The sequence below is a fragment of the Poecile atricapillus genome, chromosome Z (genome assembly GCF_030490865.1).
Source record: "Poecile atricapillus isolate bPoeAtr1 chromosome Z, bPoeAtr1.hap1, whole genome shotgun sequence".
In the NCBI taxonomy this organism is placed as follows: domain Eukaryota; kingdom Metazoa; phylum Chordata; class Aves; order Passeriformes; family Paridae; genus Poecile; species Poecile atricapillus.
Window position 1 is genome coordinate 111,778,048 of NC_081289.1, and position 20,767 is coordinate 111,798,814.

The window sequence follows — 20,767 nt, forward strand, 5'->3', positions numbered from 1 at the left end:
ACCATCTGGTTTTCTTTTCTAGGGTGTGGAAACAGAAAAGTGTCATTTCTCTGAACCTGTCCAAACTGTGCCAATTTACAAAAGTTCTATGGCAGCCTTAGTGATAAATCATTCCAAACAACAGCTTTGAAGTCACTTGCACAAAATTAGTCAAAATGCCTATGGCCTAAGCTTTGCTAAGTCTGTAACAGTCCATAAAACTATTCCCCCATGAAGGGAACACTGTCATAACCCTGTTATGTCTACCTTCTCTGCAGGCACTCACTCCTTGACTCAGTTTCCCCATTAGTGAATAGAGAGTTGAAAGCTTCATCTCATGCCCACTGTGTTCCTGTCAGTACTGTGTTTCTTGGGCTGAAGGAGTTACAACCATAATAGTAATTACTGTTCCTACAGCCATCACTGGTGCTTTCACTTGCTGCTTCATGTCTTAGATGGGCTGTACTTCACAGTTAAGTGTACTGTGGCACCAGGACATTTTGCTTTCCTCCCTCTTCTAATCTGCTTTTGCCCATTCTTATTTCAAGTAGCTGTGGTGTTGCACTTCTCCAGATCCATTAAACGTATTCCACTTTCAGTAACTGTCTCTTAGCGCAAAAAGAATGAAAATCAAAACCCAAACTGAGTTAAAGCAGTTTTGTGAGCAAATCAAGCTTTCATACCTTATTGTTAATGCAGGAAGTGTGAAACGTGGTGTTGGGTGATATTGATGCACTTTGTACTTAGCAACACGGGTGAAGTACTTAGTCCACTTGAAGTTGACCCTGAAATAATGGGAACAACTGAAGTTAAAATACATAAAAGCCAAGAAGACAAAACAAGACTGCTTTGTACAGTTTAGTCAGAGTGATTTGTTAGAGCCAACTTCTCGTACATGGATTAACCTAACAAATGTACTAATACTGATCAATAATACTGATCAGTATGTTCCTATGTATGTTCAATATGTAGATCTTTACTCACATATGACAAAGCAAAAAATACTAAACCCCAGCAATACAAAAATAAAAAGCGTGCTTTTAGCAAGCATGCATTTCATATTAATTTCTCCTGTCATGACAGTATTTTACTTACTTCATTTATGGTCCAGGGTGTAAATTGTTCTTACACTTGAACATGCCAGTCACTTCGTTGTCATGAGTAAGTCTGTTGAAGCTGACTGAGTCCTCATTTGAGGGAAGATTCACCAATACATTGACAGGTCCCTGCAGTATAATCCCCCAGTGCATTACTTTATTTTTTTAATTGTTAAGACTCTCCTTTCTCAATGCTGTATGGGGAAGATAGTTTTTAAAGTGTAAAGTTTACACTGGGGAGTAAACTTAGTTGTATTTTATTGTCTCTGTTGTTTCAGGTCCCTTGAGGACTATAATGAAAGATCTGCATTCAGATGATAATGAAGATGAATCAGATGAAGCAGATGAGAAGGACAATGACTCTGAGTTGGAACAACCTGTAAATACACGAGGAGGAAGCAGGAGTCGCAGGTTAGTGTCTCGTGATTGCAAGTGGCCTGTTGACTGAGACATGTAGTGCTTGTTAGTAACAAGTTGAGGTCTGATGTTCTTGGAGTGTTGAGTAGCAAATGGGCAGAAAGTTCACTCTAGAATTTCTAAAGCATCTGCATATAAAAGAATCCCTTTTAAACACTAACACAACTAGCCATTCCTGATACAAACTCTTAGAGTACTAATCAGTACAGTTACGATGATCCTCATTTGTTTTACTTTACTTGATTTCATGCCATTGTGACTTGAGAGGAAGAGTTATAATTACTCCCGGGCCTAAATTAGAGAAAATTGTCCTTCAACTGTTGAATAAGCTATTCTGTACATAGTCACAAGATCCCTTTGCTTACCGATTTAAGATTAAGTTGTTAAATTGAATCCAAATCAATGAAATTTGAATTCCAAGTAAATTCTGTGGTGCATGCAGTAGATAATGCATAAAAGTGCATCAGACAGTAAAGCAAGCATCTGTAACAGAAATTTTTACTATTTTTGATTTTTAAAAAGAGCTTCTGCATCCTTGCTACAACCTTCAGAAGGCATTCCAAAATTCATCTGGTGTACAGGTAGCTTGAAGCTCCATCCAAATGGTATTCAAGGTTATGGAAGACCTGAAACTGCCTCTCTCAAACACTCTTTATATTAGGTTCTTTATGTAATTCAGAGGGTTTTCCTGTTAGTGTGCAACACCCAAGTGCCAATGTCAGCTACTGCTCAAGTGGGAAGATAATAGGAAAACTTTAATGAAATGTCAGCTGCTTCCCTGGTAAACTTTAGCAGCTGGAATCAAGGAGAAAAGGTCAAGATGGACAGCTGTTTGAGAACTTGTTAGTGTCGGTGATTCTGTAAAGGATTGGTTCAAGCTCAGCTTGTCTCCAAGTGTGGAGATTGTGTTTCAGCTTTTTAATGGAACTTTAAGGCTACTGTTTCCCTACTTCTTTTTATCCTCAATAACTAATATGTTTTTTTCCAACAAAAAAATATTCCCCGTTGTTCATAAGTAAATAAAAGGTGAAACTGACTAGGTGCTGGGCTTTTTATGTGACCTCTCTTGAGATGCTAAGTTTTAAAATTTTAATCAGGAAAAGGTGTGTTGCTTTTGTCAATAAACAAGGAACTTTTCAGTAAAACACATATTCAAGTGAGAGGTACAGCTGTTTGGAAAGCTTTTAGAAGAGCATAAAAGTATTCCTAAAGACCACCCTCTTTCTTTAACATAGTTATGAATGGAGATAGGGAGAAGCAGTTCAATTTAGCAGGTGTTTAACCATTTCTGTAGCGTTAGCTGCTGTTAACTGGGCACTCCATCTCAGACAAGGGCAGACAGGCAGCTTCGTTCTTTGTGTTGCAAAGAGTTTTTTCCAGAGTGCAGCCCTGCTCAGATGCCTCTCCTCTGTGTGACCTTGATTAACAATAGCCTGCTTAGCAAGGTCCAAGGTTGGCTCACCCCATTTGACAGCCCTTTGTCTGCGAGTGTAATGCTGTGGCTCTTTTTCCCACAGGGTTAGTCTGAGTGATGGCAGCGATAGTGATAGCAGCTCAGCTTCCTCACCGCTGCGTCATGACCCAGCACCACCTGTACTGAAAACCAGCAACAGCCAGGTAAAAAAAATGCAGTTTGGCTTTCATCTTTTCTCCTTTCCCCCACCAGTGTTTATCTAGAAAGATACAGTATTTTTTCACTGCACTGGAAGACACAATAGTTTTTACTTTTCATCAGAGTACTTGTTCAAGGTTTGTAAGAGCTAACATGGTTGTTATTTCTGAGGTAGCAACATAGGGTAGTTTGGTTTTTCAAAAAAAAAGAGAGTGAATTACCTAGAGTTGCAAAATACGCCAGGGACAAATGAGAATTAGCTTTTGGGCAGTACCTCACCCCCAGTAAGCCTCTCTAAATATAAAATGAAGTATAAAAACTTAAATTCTTTAAAAAATAAGATACACCGTTTGTCAGTTATTTTAAGGAGGCATGACGGATTCTTGTGTCACTTGTATCACATGCAAAGCTGTTAGGACTTATACTGGCAGTAAATGGCAACTCAGTTATGATACAGTTAAAATAATAGTGTCCAAGTGCACTGACACAAGTTATAGGTTTAGAGCGTGAGTTTCATGGGTGGGTCTTTTTTATATCTCTCGTCTCTAGAATTGCTTCAATTATCTGGCAGATATTATTTACTTGCCTTCCTTTTTCTATTAAGATTTCCAATATAAGCTATAGTACAAACCCCAAATATTAAAATTCATGTTAGCTAAGTTCAAATACACTGTGGGGGGAAAAAAACCCACAAACTAAGAAGTACTTTGTGGACAGAGAGAAGGTAGTTCCATATCCAGAAAATACTCTTATTTTTTACCACTGTAGACTCTCCTAACTTTTCTGTACAAAAGTTGCAAGTTTTTAAGAGATAGTCTTGAGGTTGAAAATCTCAAGACTTCAAGGGGTGAAGAATATTGCATTTACTGACTGCATAAGCACAAGAAAAATAAAAAAATCTGTTTATGGCTTGTTATTTAATGAAGACTGGTTTCTAAAGAGTCAATGCATTTGTTAAGTAACTTTAAGTCTCAATATCAGCAGCCCACTATCACATCTTATGTGTTCCTTTGCCCTGTTGGTGATGTAGTAGAAGGTCTACCTCCACATTTAGACACTCCAAACAATAGCTGTGTGTCAGCTAACATACCTTCACGTACCTTCTTCTCTTTCTTTAATTGATCTAAATTTTATAATCAAGCTCCAAATTGGAAATTTTGGGAAGCATTGTAAGAATTCAAATTGTGTAGACTATAGCCACATTTGAAATCTCTTCTTGGTAGCTTAGTGCTGCTTGACAGGATGAAATCAGGTCTGTGTTAACTAAGTTCCTTTATAGAACTGAAGAGCTAAGACAGAGCTTGTGTTAGCTTTCTCAGACATGATTAGTGCTGTATCTCATCTAAAGAGTGCTTAAGATGTTAAATTAACTGCATATCAAGAGCACTGTAAGGAAGGTGCTTTTTCAAATATACTGTGTTCTTGGCAAGGTTGTATTTGAAACCAAGAATTTTCTTCCTGTGAAAACAACGAATGCATCTAAAAGGTACTGAAACCATGATTAAAGGTCTGGTTTTTTGTAGGGTTGGTTGGGTTTTTTTCCCAAGACAAAACTTCTGGTACTGGTCTACACAGCAATGACCCTAGCGGGTGTTGAACAGAAGTACTAGAATTATTCTTCAAAAACGTGTGCTTTGATTCTGAGCATGATTTACTTGGCTAAGTAAATCAAGTAAGGGTAACTCAGATCTGCAGTCACTCTCACTAGATAGAGAAATAGCTGTCTGCCAAGTGTATTCTAAAGCTGCTGGTCAGCCTAGGGAGGACATATGAAATTTAATCATTCATACCAAGGGAAGGAGAAATAAGAGAGGACTTGGGGGGAAAATGTCAGTAAGGCTTCTGGAAGACTTGTTCTTGCATGCTTTATTTCCTTGTTTTAATTAGTGAGTTTTATCCTGTATTGTGGCTGTTGGGTATGGTTTTGGAGTTAATCATGCTAGTGATGTTAGTTTCACTTACAATGAAATGTGTAGCATAGTCTCCCATTATCTGTGATTACTTAGTTTTCTTTGTTTTTCAGAAGAACTGGTTATATTCTAGGTTAGGAATGATATGGTGATTTTTCTTTTAACTTCAAAAAAGTGTTCTCAGTGGAAAAACTGAAAGAACAATCAACAGTTCTTTTTCCCTCAAGTATTTCTGCCTTTAGTCCTAAGTTTCAAATCGAGCATTGGTGTCCTGCTGCTTCCTGACATGCTCTTCTTGGATCTCTTTTAGTATCAGATGAATCTTGGCTTGTATGAGTGATAGTAAATGGGTGTGAGTGGCACTGGAGGAAGAGTGCCATATAAGTGCAAAAGAAATTACTGTCAATCACTTTATTTTTTAGTTATAACTCCTATGGTCATTTCAAAGTTGTTGTCAAAGAGAAGAGATAGTATTGAGGGGGAAAAAACCCCCAGGAAAACTACAGTGATAATGTGATGTTTCAAAGGCACTGGAGAGACACTTAGCATCATTTTGTATCTGCCAAATCACCTCTTATCCTACAACCGTATGAAAGATTGAAGGGAAAAAAAGTGTTGAGAAGGCTTTAAATGACATAAAATTCCTTCTTTTAAGGATTAATAATATCACCATAACCTCATTCCTGTACCTCAGTATTTTCAGCTGTAAGTTACTTTTTGTTCTGAAAAGTATGAGTAAGTTATATGGATTAAAAAATTAAAAATTTAGTTTGGAGTTTGTATTAGTAACAGCAGAATTTTCCATATATAGTTATAACCACTACTTTAATTTAATTTTTACAGTATTTTCTTTCTTTTCCAGATTTTAGAAGTGAAAAGTCCAATAAAGCAAAACAAAACAGATAAACAAATGAAGAATGGGGATTGTGATAAGGTAAATAACAATGAGGTAGCATTAAATTACTCCAGAATATGATATTAATGTGCTTACCAAATGCCAGCATTGGTTACAGAATGAAAATCTTAGTACATCTTTGCTTTGGATTCCTTTAGGTGCAGAGCTTCCTCTGTTTCCTTTCTGGAATTCTTTTATCTTCTCTCATACTTTTGAAATTTTTTTCTCCTTCTTTTCAGTCAGGTGACTTGGCAAATTTCACCAGTTGGGAATCTTTATTTATTTTATCTTCTGTCCACCTTGAGTTTGTATTGTGTTTCACAGAAGAATGAGATGTAATTCACAGATGTACTTCTAGCCTGCAAATCTATTATGAGGAAAAATAATCATCTATTTTCCAGAATCCTTTCTGAAAGCTGTATTAGGAAGTGGCAGTGTGATTTAGGATGTTAATTAAAATTATTTGAAGCAACTATCAGCATTTAACAATGTGATAGTTTGATTTAAAATCTGTGTACTGGCTGTGGGCAAGAGCTGTCAATCCTTCCAGGACTGAACATAGCACAATTGCCCATTATGGATAAGTTTATCTGAAGGCTTGTATTTTGCTGGTATTAGTGTCAATTTTGTGATAACATGAGGCAAAAGATGGAAGTTTCAGCATCTAGATTTTTAGTGTCTAGATTTTTATCTGCAGTACCTAGATTTTTAGTACTTTGATATTTTGGTTTGCATTTTGGTTGCTTAGGTTGAATGTTGTATCTCTTTCTGCTGACAAGCAAAAAATAAGTTTTTGATGGCTCAGGCTGAAGGACAAAGTTGATAGTGAGGTGGAGAGGTGGGACATGTTTGACATCCCAGGGAAGAAGTGCTGGAACCTGTGGATTAATATTGCTTAGTCTTTGTCTCCTTATTATTTCTTTCCTGTAGACACAAATTAAATAATTACATACCTTTCTAGAGAAAAAGTATTATTTGATTTTGAGTCTTTGGGTTTGGTTCTTACATAGGAAAATGGGATATGTTTTCTGAGGATAATATGTATTTTCCAAAGATGCTTGGCTGGCATCCCCAGTCTTTTGATACTTTTTGGCATGGTTGAGATACAGAGATTATCTTCTACAGCAAATGACCTCCTATGAAGATTTCTGTCAGTGTGAACTATCTTAAAAAAACACAAAAATTTATATTTGTGTTGTATTAAGCTAGAGAATGCCAGACTATTAATAAAAGAACACACCTCAAAGAAGAGTTTGGTCTTACCTCAAGTCTTGTGTGCAGTTTTGGATGCTGTACCCTAAGAAGGATTTAAAGCTATTAGAGAACATCCAAAGGGGGGCTGCAAAGATGGGGAAGGGCCTAGGGGGAAGGTTTACAAGGAAGCATGGAGGTCACTTGGTCTGTCCAGCCTGAAGAAGAGAGACTGCAGGCGGAGAGCTCACTGATTGAGGAGGACCTCCTGAGAGGAAGAGGAGGGGCAGGCACTGATCTCTTCTCCATTGTGACCAGTGACAGGACCTGAGGAAATGGCCTGAAGCTGAGTCAGGAGAGCTTGGATATTAAAAGAAGGTTATTCACCCAGAGGGTGGCCATGTCCTGGAATGGGCTCCCCAGCAAACTGGTCACTGCATCAGCCTGACAGAGTTCCAGAAGCTCAGAGAATGGACAATGCTCTCAGGCACAGGCTATGACCCCTGCCATTGTCCTGTGCAGAGCCAGGAGTTGGACTCAGTGATCCCTCTGGGTCTCTTCCCAAGATATCTATCTCAAGATATTATATGATTCCAAGACTGCAAATAAGATTTCCATTTGTACTGGTTTTGAAGACATCTGAAATTTATGAATTACATTGCTACTACTTAATTAACAAGTTGTTTATGGGGGGGAATTTGTTTCTAGGCATATCTTGATGAATTAGTAGAGCTCCACAGAAGATTAATGACATTGAGAGAGAGACATGTACTGCAGCAGGTGAGAAGCATTCTAATTCACTATCACAATGTGCTCATTGAAATTCTTAAGTCACATCTATTTTTTCTTTTTCCTTTAATTTAAAACTCTGTAATAAGTTATCAGTTAAAAACTCTGCTATCAATTTTAATAGTCCTCAAGCCTGTAGAAGTCCATTACGTCTTACACTATAGACTGGGGAATTTTTTGCACTTAATAAAGTGTTCAACTTTGTTGTCTCTCTAAATGAATAATTTAAAAAAAAATGCCTGAGATACTTTTTTTACCAGTTTGTTATGTTCTTAACATACTGTATCAATAATTATGAAAGCAGAATGGGATAATGGACATAGCTATGCACTGTGACTTGATAAAAAATCTTGTTGCTTCTTTCCTGAAAATGACCAGCCTTGTCTCAGAAACAGTTGAAGGGTTTTTTTTCCCTATGGCAAGCAGAAAACAGAATTCAACGCAAAGCCCACTTTGACAAAAAATATAATATATTTATTGAATCTTCTGAAGTCATAGAATGAGTAAAATATGAAAGTGTCCAAACCAAAAAAGCTCAAATTTAATGAAAGGTTATGCAATAGCAAAGAAAATATTCTTAGTTTTGGTGGTACTGTCAGGTACTATTGGATTGCAACTTGTGAAGATAAAATAGTAAGCACTGTCAGCCTAGTAGATGCAAATGTAACACAGATGGTTTTATTATGTTTAGGACAATTATGTCCCACTTTTAGAGATGTTGTAAAGAGGAAAATTTTTGCCACTTCTAAATGATTGCAGTCATTTGTTGAATTTCTTGACTAAGTGTGTTAATGATATTTTGCAAGCTCGAGCATTAACTACTTTGTTAGATCAGTGGTGATCACAGTATGGTGAGTAAAGATGAGAAAACTACTGAGAGGTAATTGAGATGGAAAATTTTGATTCAGGATGTTCTAAATTAAAGACGAATTCTGGTAGCTACGTCAGATTTTGTCTTTATAACACACAGTGATGCATATTGGTTACTCTTTGTGTTTAATGTACTGTTGCCTCCCAAGCTTCCTTTTCCTTCAAAGGAAACCAAAGCATGTTTTCAGAATGGTGGCAGAGCCAAATTTTTATCTGCATCGGGAAATTATTTTGCAGGAGGCTAAAGTAAAGGAATTTCAACACCCTGTCCACTTCACAGTAGTCATTGATTCTCAGAGAGTTCACATTAAAATTGAATCTGGAAAAGCCACTCTGTCTTTGCTTCCTGAGCGCTCACTTCCTCAGTTATCCAGCATAGCTTCCAAATGGTATCACTTCGGATACACATCAGTGGCCAGTACAGCTTGCAGAACTGATCCACTGTCCCAGCCTGGTCAGTCAGGCCAGGAACTCAGCTTTCACTGGGGCTGTCTTGACAGCCTGCAGACCATTGGGCTTACGTGGCTACATATAGAATTTTGAAAAAGAAAGTCAGCTTCGAAGCATTATGTGCAGAGCAAATATAAAAACAAGCAAGAAATCTTCTTTTTTTTTCCCCATGATGGTGGTCTAGAGCTTTTGAAATCCTGACAGGATAAGCCTGGATCTGACTCCACAACTGAGTGGGACTCTGAGCAGGGTCTGGGACTGGCAAAATCCTTTCCAATTGGAATTATTCGGCCTAAGAAATATTTTCAAAGTAAATAAAGTGCTTCAAGTTGAACCCCTCATTCTCTTTCTCACTGGTAGCATTTATTTGGTGATGAAGAATTATTTGTCTTTGTTAGAAAAATAATATGTTTGTCCACTAAATTGCATTCATTCTAATATTGGAGTACTGTTATAGTAAGCTTTGTGGGAAGTTACTAATACAAAGAAAAATCATGTGAAAAGAAACATAAAAGAAACTGAGCTGGAAATCTAGAGTATTCTATTCCGAATGAATGAAAAAGAGCAGTATATTCTTGTGCATTTTAAACTAGACTTTTTTTCTCTTGAGACAATTTGTTCAATTTAAATTTAATTTATCCAATTTAAATTTTACAATTTTAACCAGAGAAAGCATTCATTCATGAATTTTGCTTCACAACTTGCTTTAGGATGAGGCTTTTTAATGCAGTAATCCATGATTATTTACACATTGTTATTTATATTGTGAAAGTTTGCTTGATGTAGAACTGGTGTTGCCTTCCTGGGGAAATTGTTCTTGCAGATTGTTTCCCATGTTTCAGAGGTTTGCAGGCTGTTGGTACAGCCCCAGTGAAAGCTGGATTTATGGCCAGGCTGCTCAGGCTGGACAATGGTTCAATTCTGCTGGGAACAGCATAGTAACAGGCTACAAAGGTCTACCAGGAGTCAGTGGAAGAGACAGGTTACTTACCTGTTAGCCTGTCTGCACTAGTGAATGGTCTGTACTGCTGTAAAACAAAACACAGCTTAGTTTTAAAACCTTTAATCCCTCAATATTCTGCAACTCATTAATTCATATGATTCTATCCATTTACAGAAATATTTTCCCAATACTAAACGGACCACTTGCAGAGGATCAGTGCTTCTCTACATTAAAAATAATCTGCCATCCCATCTTAAGTGTCATTACATAACTATGTAGTTAATATAAAATACTTCCAGTGTGCACAGAAATTAAAAAGATGCAGAGCTGAGAAAGTTTCTAGGAAGTAATATGAAACTTCTAGACTAAGAAATACATAGAGATTGTAGGAGGCACGAAGGTGAGAACAGCAAGATGCAAAACTGCATCACAGGATTGTGGTTACTGCATGAGAAGAGGGATCAAATACAAAAATATACAACAGAAAACTGTAGGCAGCTGCAAGAGTTTTAGAGGTGTTGGTGTTGAAATGGAATGGTGATGGAGTTGTGTGTTCCTGAATGTTGGCTGTCATCTTCTTAGTTTATGTTAGGGCAGGTAAGTCTCTTGCACAGAGACTTTAAGTGAATTTTCAGAGAAGGAACTTGCAAAAAGAACAATGAAGGCATTGATACTGTGTAAAAGCACAGGCTTTTTAAACTTACACTGAGGGACATGAAAAGGATTTTAGTTTTAAAATTCTTTTTCTTTCCTGTCTCAGTTGTTATCAAGTCCATAGGCATGACAGCAAACAGGAATGCAGCCAAATTGGAAAAGAGAAAATTGTATCCATTTGTGAATGTGTTTCTTCCCCAAGAGAGGTATTATCTTTGAGATGTGTTGTTAAAGAAAGCTGAGAAAGAGAGAAGAGGGGACAGATGTGATACTGTACTGCAAGTGCCCAGATACATAGTGAAATCATTCTGATGTTAGGTGCTAGCTACTTACAAACATGTAAGAATTGCCCAAGAGGGAGAAGAAATGTTCCTCACATGTGAAAACTATTTCACCAAGAAATTAGTACTGTGAGCTGTTTCTTTATGAATATTGGCAAGACAGAAATTGGTCTGAAATTATATTTACAAACAAATTCCTCTGTCACATCTTTCACTGTAAGGAAAGATGTTTGAATTTACAGTGATGAGGTTTTTTTTGGTTTGTTTTTTTGTTGTTGTTGGGGTTTTTTCTTATTTTTTTGTTTTTTAACTGATTGTGCGATCAGATGTTAATGCTACATGTCCAATGCTAAAGCAGTGTTTCTAACTGCATTTTCAATGCAGAAAATGTTACCATGATCCCACGAAAGGCAGCAACATTTCTGGTAGGGCTTTGTATCTTATTTTGAGGCATCAGAAGTCATATCTTCAGCTGGTAAAAAATCTGAAAGCCAATGCATTAGGCAGCACAGGAGTAAGGGAGAAATTGAGAGTATGCAGCATGGCTTAAAATTAGATTGCTCATGTTCCCAAGGTGCTTAACTTCAGATGGCAACTATCTTCTTAGAATTTTCTGCCAGGGGCAGCTTGGAGGTCTGGAAACTATCACATGGCCTAAAACCCTCCATAAATTGAAAAATGACTGTCATTAGTTGCACTTTGGCTTCCTTACACAAACACACTCATTTGCTTGTTTAAAGGCTGATAAATAGTTATACTATGATGGATAATGATGAAACTGAGCTGGAGAGACATTATGTAAACAGAGACGTAATTTACAGCAAGAAAGCAAAGCTTATACAGCAGGAAAAAATGGGATATTTTTGTTCTTTGCAGTCTGAACTCTTGGAATAAAACATTTTAATGCTGTTTTTAATGTTAGAACTGTCAGACTTACCTAGCAACTAATCTCAACCTTTTATTCTTTTTGAAGAATTTCCGAGTAGCACAAGGATGCATATGCTAATACTGTAAGTCATGAATTCCTCACTGACTGGCACAGAGGCAGGTGTTTTTCATTGAGTTGTCTGGGTTTATCTTGATACATTTTTGTACATCCATTAAAGCCTTTGGGGTTCATTTCAGTCATTTGCCAGGTGCCCAGACATAGTGACTGTATCTCTTGGGGGCTGGATGAGGGATATGTTTAAAATGTTTATGTTTCCCTTGACCTAGAGCTTAAAAGCCCAAAGCAGAACTTGATCAATAGAACTTCTTATCCATTTCTTAAAATATGCAGTGCTGTTTAAAAATACATGTGTTAACACTTTAACATAATCTTCGTTTCTAAAATCAAGTATATTGCAGTTGGGGTTACTAGGGATGGTATTCTTCTGCAGTAACACAAGGAAGCAATAGACAGAGTTGTTCAATGTAGCTGCATTTTCCTGCCCTCTGCTTTTGTAAACTTCTTGTGCAGCCATTTATTTGTCTTACAGTGGATATTCAGATAGCAAGCCCAAGATTAGATTCCAGACTTTACAAAAAGAGGCTGGATTGACTACTTACCTTTGCTTTTCTCTTAGATAAGGCTCAAGAGAGTGACAAAAATTAGAATAATAGTGTATATCAAAGTTTACTTCTGATATCAATCAGTTTTTTTCCACAGGGTTATTTTTTTCCTCATGTGAATTGCAGAACAGTAGAGGATGGAAAAATGTTACAAAAATCTGTGAATCAACAAGCAGACAAATGAAGTTAGTCATTTTAGATAAAAATTCCTATATGTAAAAGAAATGGAAAGCTAGAGGTACAGATTTTAATGATGTGTTTATAAAAGCAGGATTTTTTCCAGGCACTTTGAGAATTTTGGGCAGCTGCAAACCAAATTAAACAGATTTTATTTTTATTTTTTCTCACATTTGAAAATAAAGGGTGATTGAAAAGCAAGATTTTTATTGTAACAAGCATTTTCCTTTTATTATTTTATTTTGTATCCATTCTATTTAATCTGTCCTGGGCTGTGTCATTCCATGCCTGACAATACACATTTCATATTTCATTTATCATTAACATAATCTTTACTTCTGTGGTCTGAGAAGAAAAAATATCTGTTTATATAATGACATGGAGAGTGGAAATCTACAAAATATTTAGTTTCAATTCATTGTTCTTTTTGAAGTTGGTTATTACTACCAGATTGGTCTTTTTAAGGTACATTCTGTAATCCATGTGTCATACGTCTGTATCTCCTCCAACTGTGGAATAGGGATTGCAGTCAGAGTAATAAAGCTCAAAACAATCGAGGAATATCTCGCAGCAGTGTTTCAGTGGAGGTGTATGTGGAAGGTCAGAACTAAATTCTTTCAAATTGGAGGTCGCAGACAGGATTTGGAGTGTAGCCTGAGTGCTGCACAAGGGGTGGTTGGAAGGACTGAGAAGAGCAGTGTTGTTCTGTCAGCTCATGAGCTACTCAGAGGGTGCTTCAGGGTGGGGCACTTTTCTGTGTGCTCTTGGCATGTCTGTCTCTTGGAAGGAAACAGCACATAAGAGATTTATAGCAACCATGAGTTGGCACTGTGTTAGCCCTCTCTGACAAATAATGCTTTGGCTTTTCAAGGTGCTCAGTGGTTTTTTTGAGGCAGGGGTGCATCTTGGAACTTAACGTACCTGTAGTTATTTTTAGAGCAATTCCATGTTGAGTATAACCACTCTTCAAAAATACAGACTACAGTGTAGAGACTAAAAATGTCACAAATGCAGAAGGGCACAAGTTAGGTATCCACTGTTGATTTCACAGAATTGGAGGATGGTTAAGATTGGAAGGAATCTCTGGAGGCCAGAGGGACATGTAGAACCAGTTGCCTGGGACTATGCCACATGACTTTGGAATATCTTCAAGATTGAAGACCCCACAACCTAAGTGATTTTATGACCTTGCTGGGAGGCCTTCCATGGTTAATTTGGCTAAAAAATAAAATAGATTTAACTCTGTTACTCAAAAAGTGACTGCTAGTGTGTGAGCTAGCAGTTCATGTAAGACCTCTTGTATTTTTTTTTATTTATTTTTTAATATGGACTGTACTCTCTAAGGATTTATTTCTTTTCCTTGCTTGCAGAAAAGCTTATGCCATTTATGTCCTAAAGTAACCTGCTTAGCAGCTGTGCACACAGTAAATATTCCAGAGATGTACCTGGGATTTTTTAAATTATTTGTTTGAGTTAAAGGCATAATGTTTCCCCTTCCCCCTTTTTTTTACTGAATTAGAAAATAAGCAGATTTTCTTTGAACATTTGAAGAATAAATGCTGATGTCTGTTGGCACAGCAGATGAGTATGCTGACACTATGGTTGATGATGATCTCAAAAAAAAAAGCCAAGGTGCTGTAATCTGGACAATAATGTATATAAGAAAGGAAGTGAATGATAAGGATAATGGTTAACCTGCAAGTATTGGGGCAATTTGGGTCATGTTAGGCTTTCATATGGTACTTGTTTTTACTTACAGTGGGCATGTAAAACTTCCAGAATTTCCAACTGCATCTTTTCTTTTCTTTCAGATAGTAAATCTTATAGAAGAAACTGGACACTTTCATATCACAAATACAACCTTTGACTTTGATCTTTGTTCACTGGACAAAACTACAGTCCGTAAACTACAGAGTTATCTGGAAACATCTGGAACCTCCTGAGGATTCAGCATATAGCTGCATTGAAAACTGTTCTTTAAATGACATACACAGAATCATGCGACCAAAATGGAGGGGAAAAAAATGAAAACCTCTTCATCTTTTATTTTTCCTTCAAGCCAGTCTCTTGATGAGGGAGAGAAAAAGTGACCAGACTCAGAGGACCACTCTTCTCAAGAAGAAAATGCTCTGGAAGTTTGCCTGGATAGCCTTGAAAAACACAGAAAAACAAACAAAAATATTTGTTCTTAATGAATGTGTATGATATCATGTATCTCTCTCTGTGGTGTTCAAGTCCACAAGATGAATGCATGTTCAACACACTGCCTTACTACATAACTGATCTATTTATTATTGCATACATGTATCCTAAAGTCAGTGAGTCACTGAGTGACGCTACCAGCTATTGCAAGTAGTGGGGTCCCTTTTGTGCTCTTTTGATGCAGTACTTTCACAAGCCTAGTAACCTTATTCATATTAAAATGCCACTTCTTGCTATCTTTCTTTAGTCAATTGAAACACTACAATCTTGATTCCACCTCTGCAGTTCCAGGAGACAAGATACAAACTTAGCCACCAAGCAGTGGTCCTATATTTCATTTCCTGTCTACCACAGTGGCTTGGACCACAGAAAGCTGGACTGCAGGTCCTTGATTCTATCCACTTATTGGTATTGACCATGGTTAAAGAGTGCACCACATAGGTTCGTATGACTTGCTGTCTAGCCTCAGTGAATAAACCAATAAGACTTTCAACAAAAAATGTTATGTATACTGTCCTGAATCTGGCAACTCTTGCAGTCTACATTCTTGTGTCCATTTAAATGTTGCAAAATTAAATATATATTAGAGTGGAGGTGTTCTGCAGGAGCTCAAGATAAAAGTACTTGTCCTGTCTTTAAAGAAAATGTTGTAGAAAATTCTTAATTTGGAGCTATTTATTACTTCAAGTTTCAACACTCTTCTGCTGCCAGTGTGTGACTCACTTCTACCATAAAACTTTTTGCATATCATTTTTGTTCGTTCATATAGTAGATGATCTGCTTAGTTTGTTTTGGGGATTTTTTTCTCATTTAGTTTGTTTTTTTACAACTGCTAAATTAAAACCTTTTATTTTAAAAGAAAAAAATGTTGTTATACAGTTAAATAAATACATGGAATAAATACATGTATGATATCATCTGTATGTGTGTGTCTATATATACACCTGTATACCACACCTGTATATATACATATAAATATATATATATACACACACACATACATGCACATATGCTTTTTAAAGTTTCCAGATTTTGGTATCTGTTTGATGACCTTACTGTGTTTCCAGAAGAATTTCTTGTCTATAAAAATGAGTATTCTTTCATACCATCCATTATTTCTTAAAATCAGGACCCTGGTTTATGCATGATCAAAGATCAAGAGGATGTGTACTTGGTTTCACATCAATGCTTCATGTTCTCATATTGCTAATGGTTTCTTGATGAAATCATTACCTTTATATTAAAAATCCAAATTCCTAAATGAAAAGAGAAAATAATAATTTTAAAAATACTTCTGGATTCAAAGGTTTATTCAGGTTTACCAGACTAAAAAATGTATCTTGTTGCTAGACAGGCCAGTATGTCATGTGTATGCTTATACGCCACATGTAGTCTCTATGTGTAGAGCTAAACAGTAGTATCTCTATGACTTACTGTTTCATGTGCACAGTTTGTGCAGCACTGAAAAACTATTGGGGTTATTTCTTATTCAGATGGTAAATCTTAATACTGTTTCTTTAAGTCCAAAGAAAATTTTACACTTTACTCTTTTTTGAAAGGGCACGATACATATTGGGTTGGGGGGCTTTTTTCTTATTTAAAATGTTTGATCATACTCCGCAGGAAGTCCTCCTTAGGCTTCTGAAGAATAAGTGTACTTTTTCAGTAATGTTATGATTCTTATTGATGATTGGCATGAAGCATACTTGAAGCGTTATGTTGTTCTTTTAAGTCCGTGTCTTAATGTGCAATTGGGGAGGGGATGGAGGAGTGGGAGTGTAATGTTAACTTTACTATTGACAGAAGGCAGGTGGCGATGGGGAAGGGAAGAGGGGTGCATGTAAAGGGGATAAACTTCAATTTTTATTGATTGTTTTATATAAAAATGTTTGGTAATCTAAAAGCAACCTTTAAAACCTTTGGTCTACAAATGTGTGTTCAACTTTCCTGTCTGTTAGTTATACCAGATGTATATGGAAATTTTTCCATTTAGACTTTTCTAGCTAAGTCTTGTGATAAAGACTCACTGAGTTTCAGAAGGGGATACTTCTAGTACGACTATTGCACTGTTTTTTTAGAAATGGTGAAATGAATCATTTTACCCTTAAAATACCAGATAAGCTTTATTGTACACTGAGAACAGGGGTGGAGGAAAAGAGAAACTAGGTGAATAGGCATAAAAGGGAGATGATATCAATTACAGTATCAGATCAGTGCTGAATTTAATGTAAACTGTGGATGAACCTTAAACTCTTGAATTTTCTAATTCAGTGAGAGAGAGAAAATAGACTTGCTGTCAATGTGTGTGTTGACTTTTTCACAAAACTCCGATAGAAATAGAGTGACTAAGTTTTGATCTAAATTTTAAAGTTTGCTATTTTAATCTAATTTTTTATACAGAAACAAAATAAATCTATGTTCACCTAATTTCAGACATTCATATTTCTCTTAAAGGAAAAGCAAGAAGATACCCGTCCAAGTCTTTAACATCTATGAGTACTGATCTTTGGGATGGGTTAAAGTGTTTTGGCAACAAATGTTTTGAAGTTTTACTTAACATAAACATATGTTTATGTTAACTGTTTAAAACAGTTATATGAGAGAATGAGTTATATGAGAGAATTTGGATGAGACAGACAGAGATTAGCAGTAAATTCCAATATTTAGAGTAATTCTCAGCATGAGTCACTGTTTCTAGAACAGTAGTTGTAGCAAAGACAGTTTTCTCACTAGTAACTTTCCTCCTCAGAAAGTGGATGTCCAATTGGGTAGACAATTTTTTTAATTTAATTTTTAATATTTTTACAAGTTCTAATCAGCTGAGAGGCTTTACAAAACTTTCAGTATCATCTAAATTTGAAGGACATCTTAGTCCATGCTAAAGAAAAAGAGCTAGAAAGGAAGAAGGGGGGGTCTTCTTTCCTCCTCTGAAAGTGAAGAGAGTCTTCTGAAGTAAAACTAAGCCAGTGCTCAGTCTTCAGCCTTTGGACTGTAAGAAATGATTTATCATTACTCTCTCTCTTCATTGGTTTGGTGTTTTTAGGAAAAGTCTATGCTTTCAATTTCAGAAACAAAATGCACACAGTACAGTGCATTTGGAGAGCCCAGTATATTTCTATTAAAGTTTCTTTTAGTCTCTGGGAAGGAAATTACAAATTCTTGGGTTTTGCCTGACCCATTGTTCTTCTTTCCCATTCTCACAGTGAAATAAAGTACTTTCACAATCTAGTTTGAGTCCTTGGTCCTTACTTGGTATAATCTATAAATCTAGAAGCTGTATCCCCAAGTGTTTTGGGGTCTCTTGAATGACCCATTGATTTTAAGTCCTGTCACTTAGTTTGCAGAATTGATGGGAATGCTGTAGAATTGTTTGAAGTGAAAACCACTTCTTTCATTTGGTTTTCTTGTGTGCATTATTTAATTCCAGACGCTGCTCTGATGGGAGGATGTTTGATTTGTTGACGTACACCATATCCCATCTTTTACCACTTGCAGTTTGATGGCAAACTATCTTTTAGTAAACTCTTATTTCAGTCTATAGAGTCTGTTTTGTGTTTGCTTGTTGGCCTGTGGTTTGCAGAAATTAAGCCTCTTCATGAAAATTTTGTCAGGTTTTCAGCCACAGCAGGAGCTAGGAGGAACTACAGAAATAAGCAGTGAAATCAGAGATGTTCCAAAGTTTAACAACTGTGAGGCATGTGTTTTTATGAGCCTCGATAGTTTTCTTAATTGTCAAGCAGTGTACAGTAGAATGTAGTGTACACCAGGAAGCTACTCTGTACACTGTATGAAGCCTTACTGGGCATAAAAGCAGATGGCAGGGACTAAAACACATAGCTGCACTGCTTTTGTGCATGCTTGGGAGTTAATCAGTGCATTAATACTGCTAAAGCAAGGACGTTTACGAGACTGGCTCTGTGTCTGGACAGATAAATTAACATCAAAGCACACTCACTATAAGGGCCTTGCATTTGATTGAGCAGCAAGAAATGCCACTGTGACTAGACAGGAAAAAGAAGTATTACCACAGTTGAGAAGAAAGCCCTGGGGTGTGGGGTGGAGTGGGGAGAAAGAAAAAAAGGTGTAAAGAAGAGATGCAGTAATACATTGTTTGCCCTGGTTTGCTACTGTAAAATCTGCTGCAGCTGTTGGTGAGTAGAGACAGAGAGATGGAGATTGCAGCAACATTAAAAAAATTGAAGGCATTTTATTGTTTGGGATGCTAATGTCTTTTTCACATTTGTTTCGGTATTGCATCTGACTTACATTCTGCGTTTTATCTCAGCCAGGCTGATTATACTGCAAAGTGGTAGTCTTGCATTTTTCATTTACTTTAATTTTTCCAGTCTTGAAATTTGAGTGAAGTCAAATGCAGGCCTGTGAACGCAGCAGATGTATTTTTATTATCATTCAGTATAATTCTGGCTGGAAGTAACAATTTCCTGAATCTTTCATCAAATGGATTATGCATTTTTCATATGTTCCTTTAGGGAACTGATGCTATAAAGCTGCATTTTCTGTTAGTAAACTTCACCCTTCTCATCACAGCAAGGAAAAGATTATTAGCTTTTATCATTGCTCGCAGAGAGACAGAATGCAATGTGTGAGTCCTGTTTAGGAAAGAGTGGGTTTGTGAAGGTGTCAGATACAGCTTTTTAATAAGACCTAGAAATAAAGCCTATTCTTTTGGGAAGGAAAAGGACAGGAAATATTTGCTTAAAATGTTTCTACTCTGGTAATGCTGGGGTTTTCCTACAAATACATTCCTCTTTCAAATCGTTAAGCGTCTAATGGCCGGTGACTACATACAAACCATTAAAGAATCAAAGGAATTGAAAATACAAGCAAGTTTATATTAAAATCCTGGCTGTGCAAGGAATAAGGTCATAATGCTGATACTGCTTTCAGTGCAGGGCAGACATTCCTAGCACATGTGGTTTGTGTATCCTCATCTGAGTGGGTGGTCTAGAAAATGGTGCAAAATGCCGCGGGAGGGCTTAGTTTTTGAGTGGTGCAGAGGAAACATTCATGATATGCTCAGCCAGTACCACCCAGGCTATCCAAGATGAAGCAGTTTTCTTTCAACTTTTATGAGCAGCTACGTTTTCACTTTGCCTGTGCAGCTAAATATTTTAATTCTTTTTTTACAACTCTGTTAGTCCCCAGCTGTAAGTTCTACACTTGCTAGGCACCTGGTTAGCTTTGGGGTAGGGTTATTGTGTTGTGGCTGTTTCTTTGTGAAGGTAATAAGACAAAAGTGAAACATGGTAGTGACTCCTTTATTATTATAATTATTGTTATTATTATTACTATTATTATTTTCTATTTGTGTCCAAGTATAAGCCTCTGAAATACTTACTCTCAAAAACGGTCTTGCATGAAGTAAAAAGTTAATACTGCTTTCATTAGTGTCAAGTTTTGTTAGCCCAGTGTATAGTAAGTGGATGAATTGGGAATAAGCTTCTGTGAAAGTAGGCATGTCTAAAATCAAGATGTGGCATGATGGTCTTTTGGACCACTGCAGTCAGGGCAGCCTAGAAATGCTTCTACTGTTGTTGTAGAAATATGTGAATCTCAGCCTGTGTATAAAGGGATCAAGGTGCTCAATTAGTTTTCAACTATCTCTTGCCTAAGCTCCCTCAGACATCTGCTCACAACCTATGTAAAAACTTAACTGAGTGTCAGCTGAGACTTCTGTGCTAAACACTCCTTTCTCTTTGCATTGTCACAGCTCTGAGGACAGTTGCAA

General features: G+C 36.8%; 1 protein-coding gene across 3 annotated transcripts in view; it reads left to right on the forward strand.

Annotated features, from left to right (window-relative positions):
* Positions 1-18,465, forward strand: part of MLLT3 (MLLT3 super elongation complex subunit) — a 117,420-nt gene extending 98,955 nt beyond the window's left edge. The window contains exons 7-11 of one of the 3 annotated variants that reach the window (XM_058827285.1): positions 1,355-1,487; positions 3,011-3,110; positions 5,878-5,949; positions 7,810-7,881; positions 14,628-18,465. In XM_058827285.1, coding sequence (XP_058683268.1) covers positions 1,355-1,487; positions 3,011-3,110; positions 5,878-5,949; positions 7,810-7,881; positions 14,628-14,759 — 509 coding nt within the window. In that variant the 3' untranslated portion in view covers positions 14,760-18,465. The remainder of the gene's footprint in view (positions 1-1,354; positions 1,488-3,010; positions 3,111-5,877; positions 5,950-7,809; positions 7,882-14,627) is intronic. The other 2 variants (XM_058827283.1, XM_058827284.1) reach the window with 2 other exon arrangements.
* Positions 18,466-20,767: the final 2,302 nt, after the last annotated feature.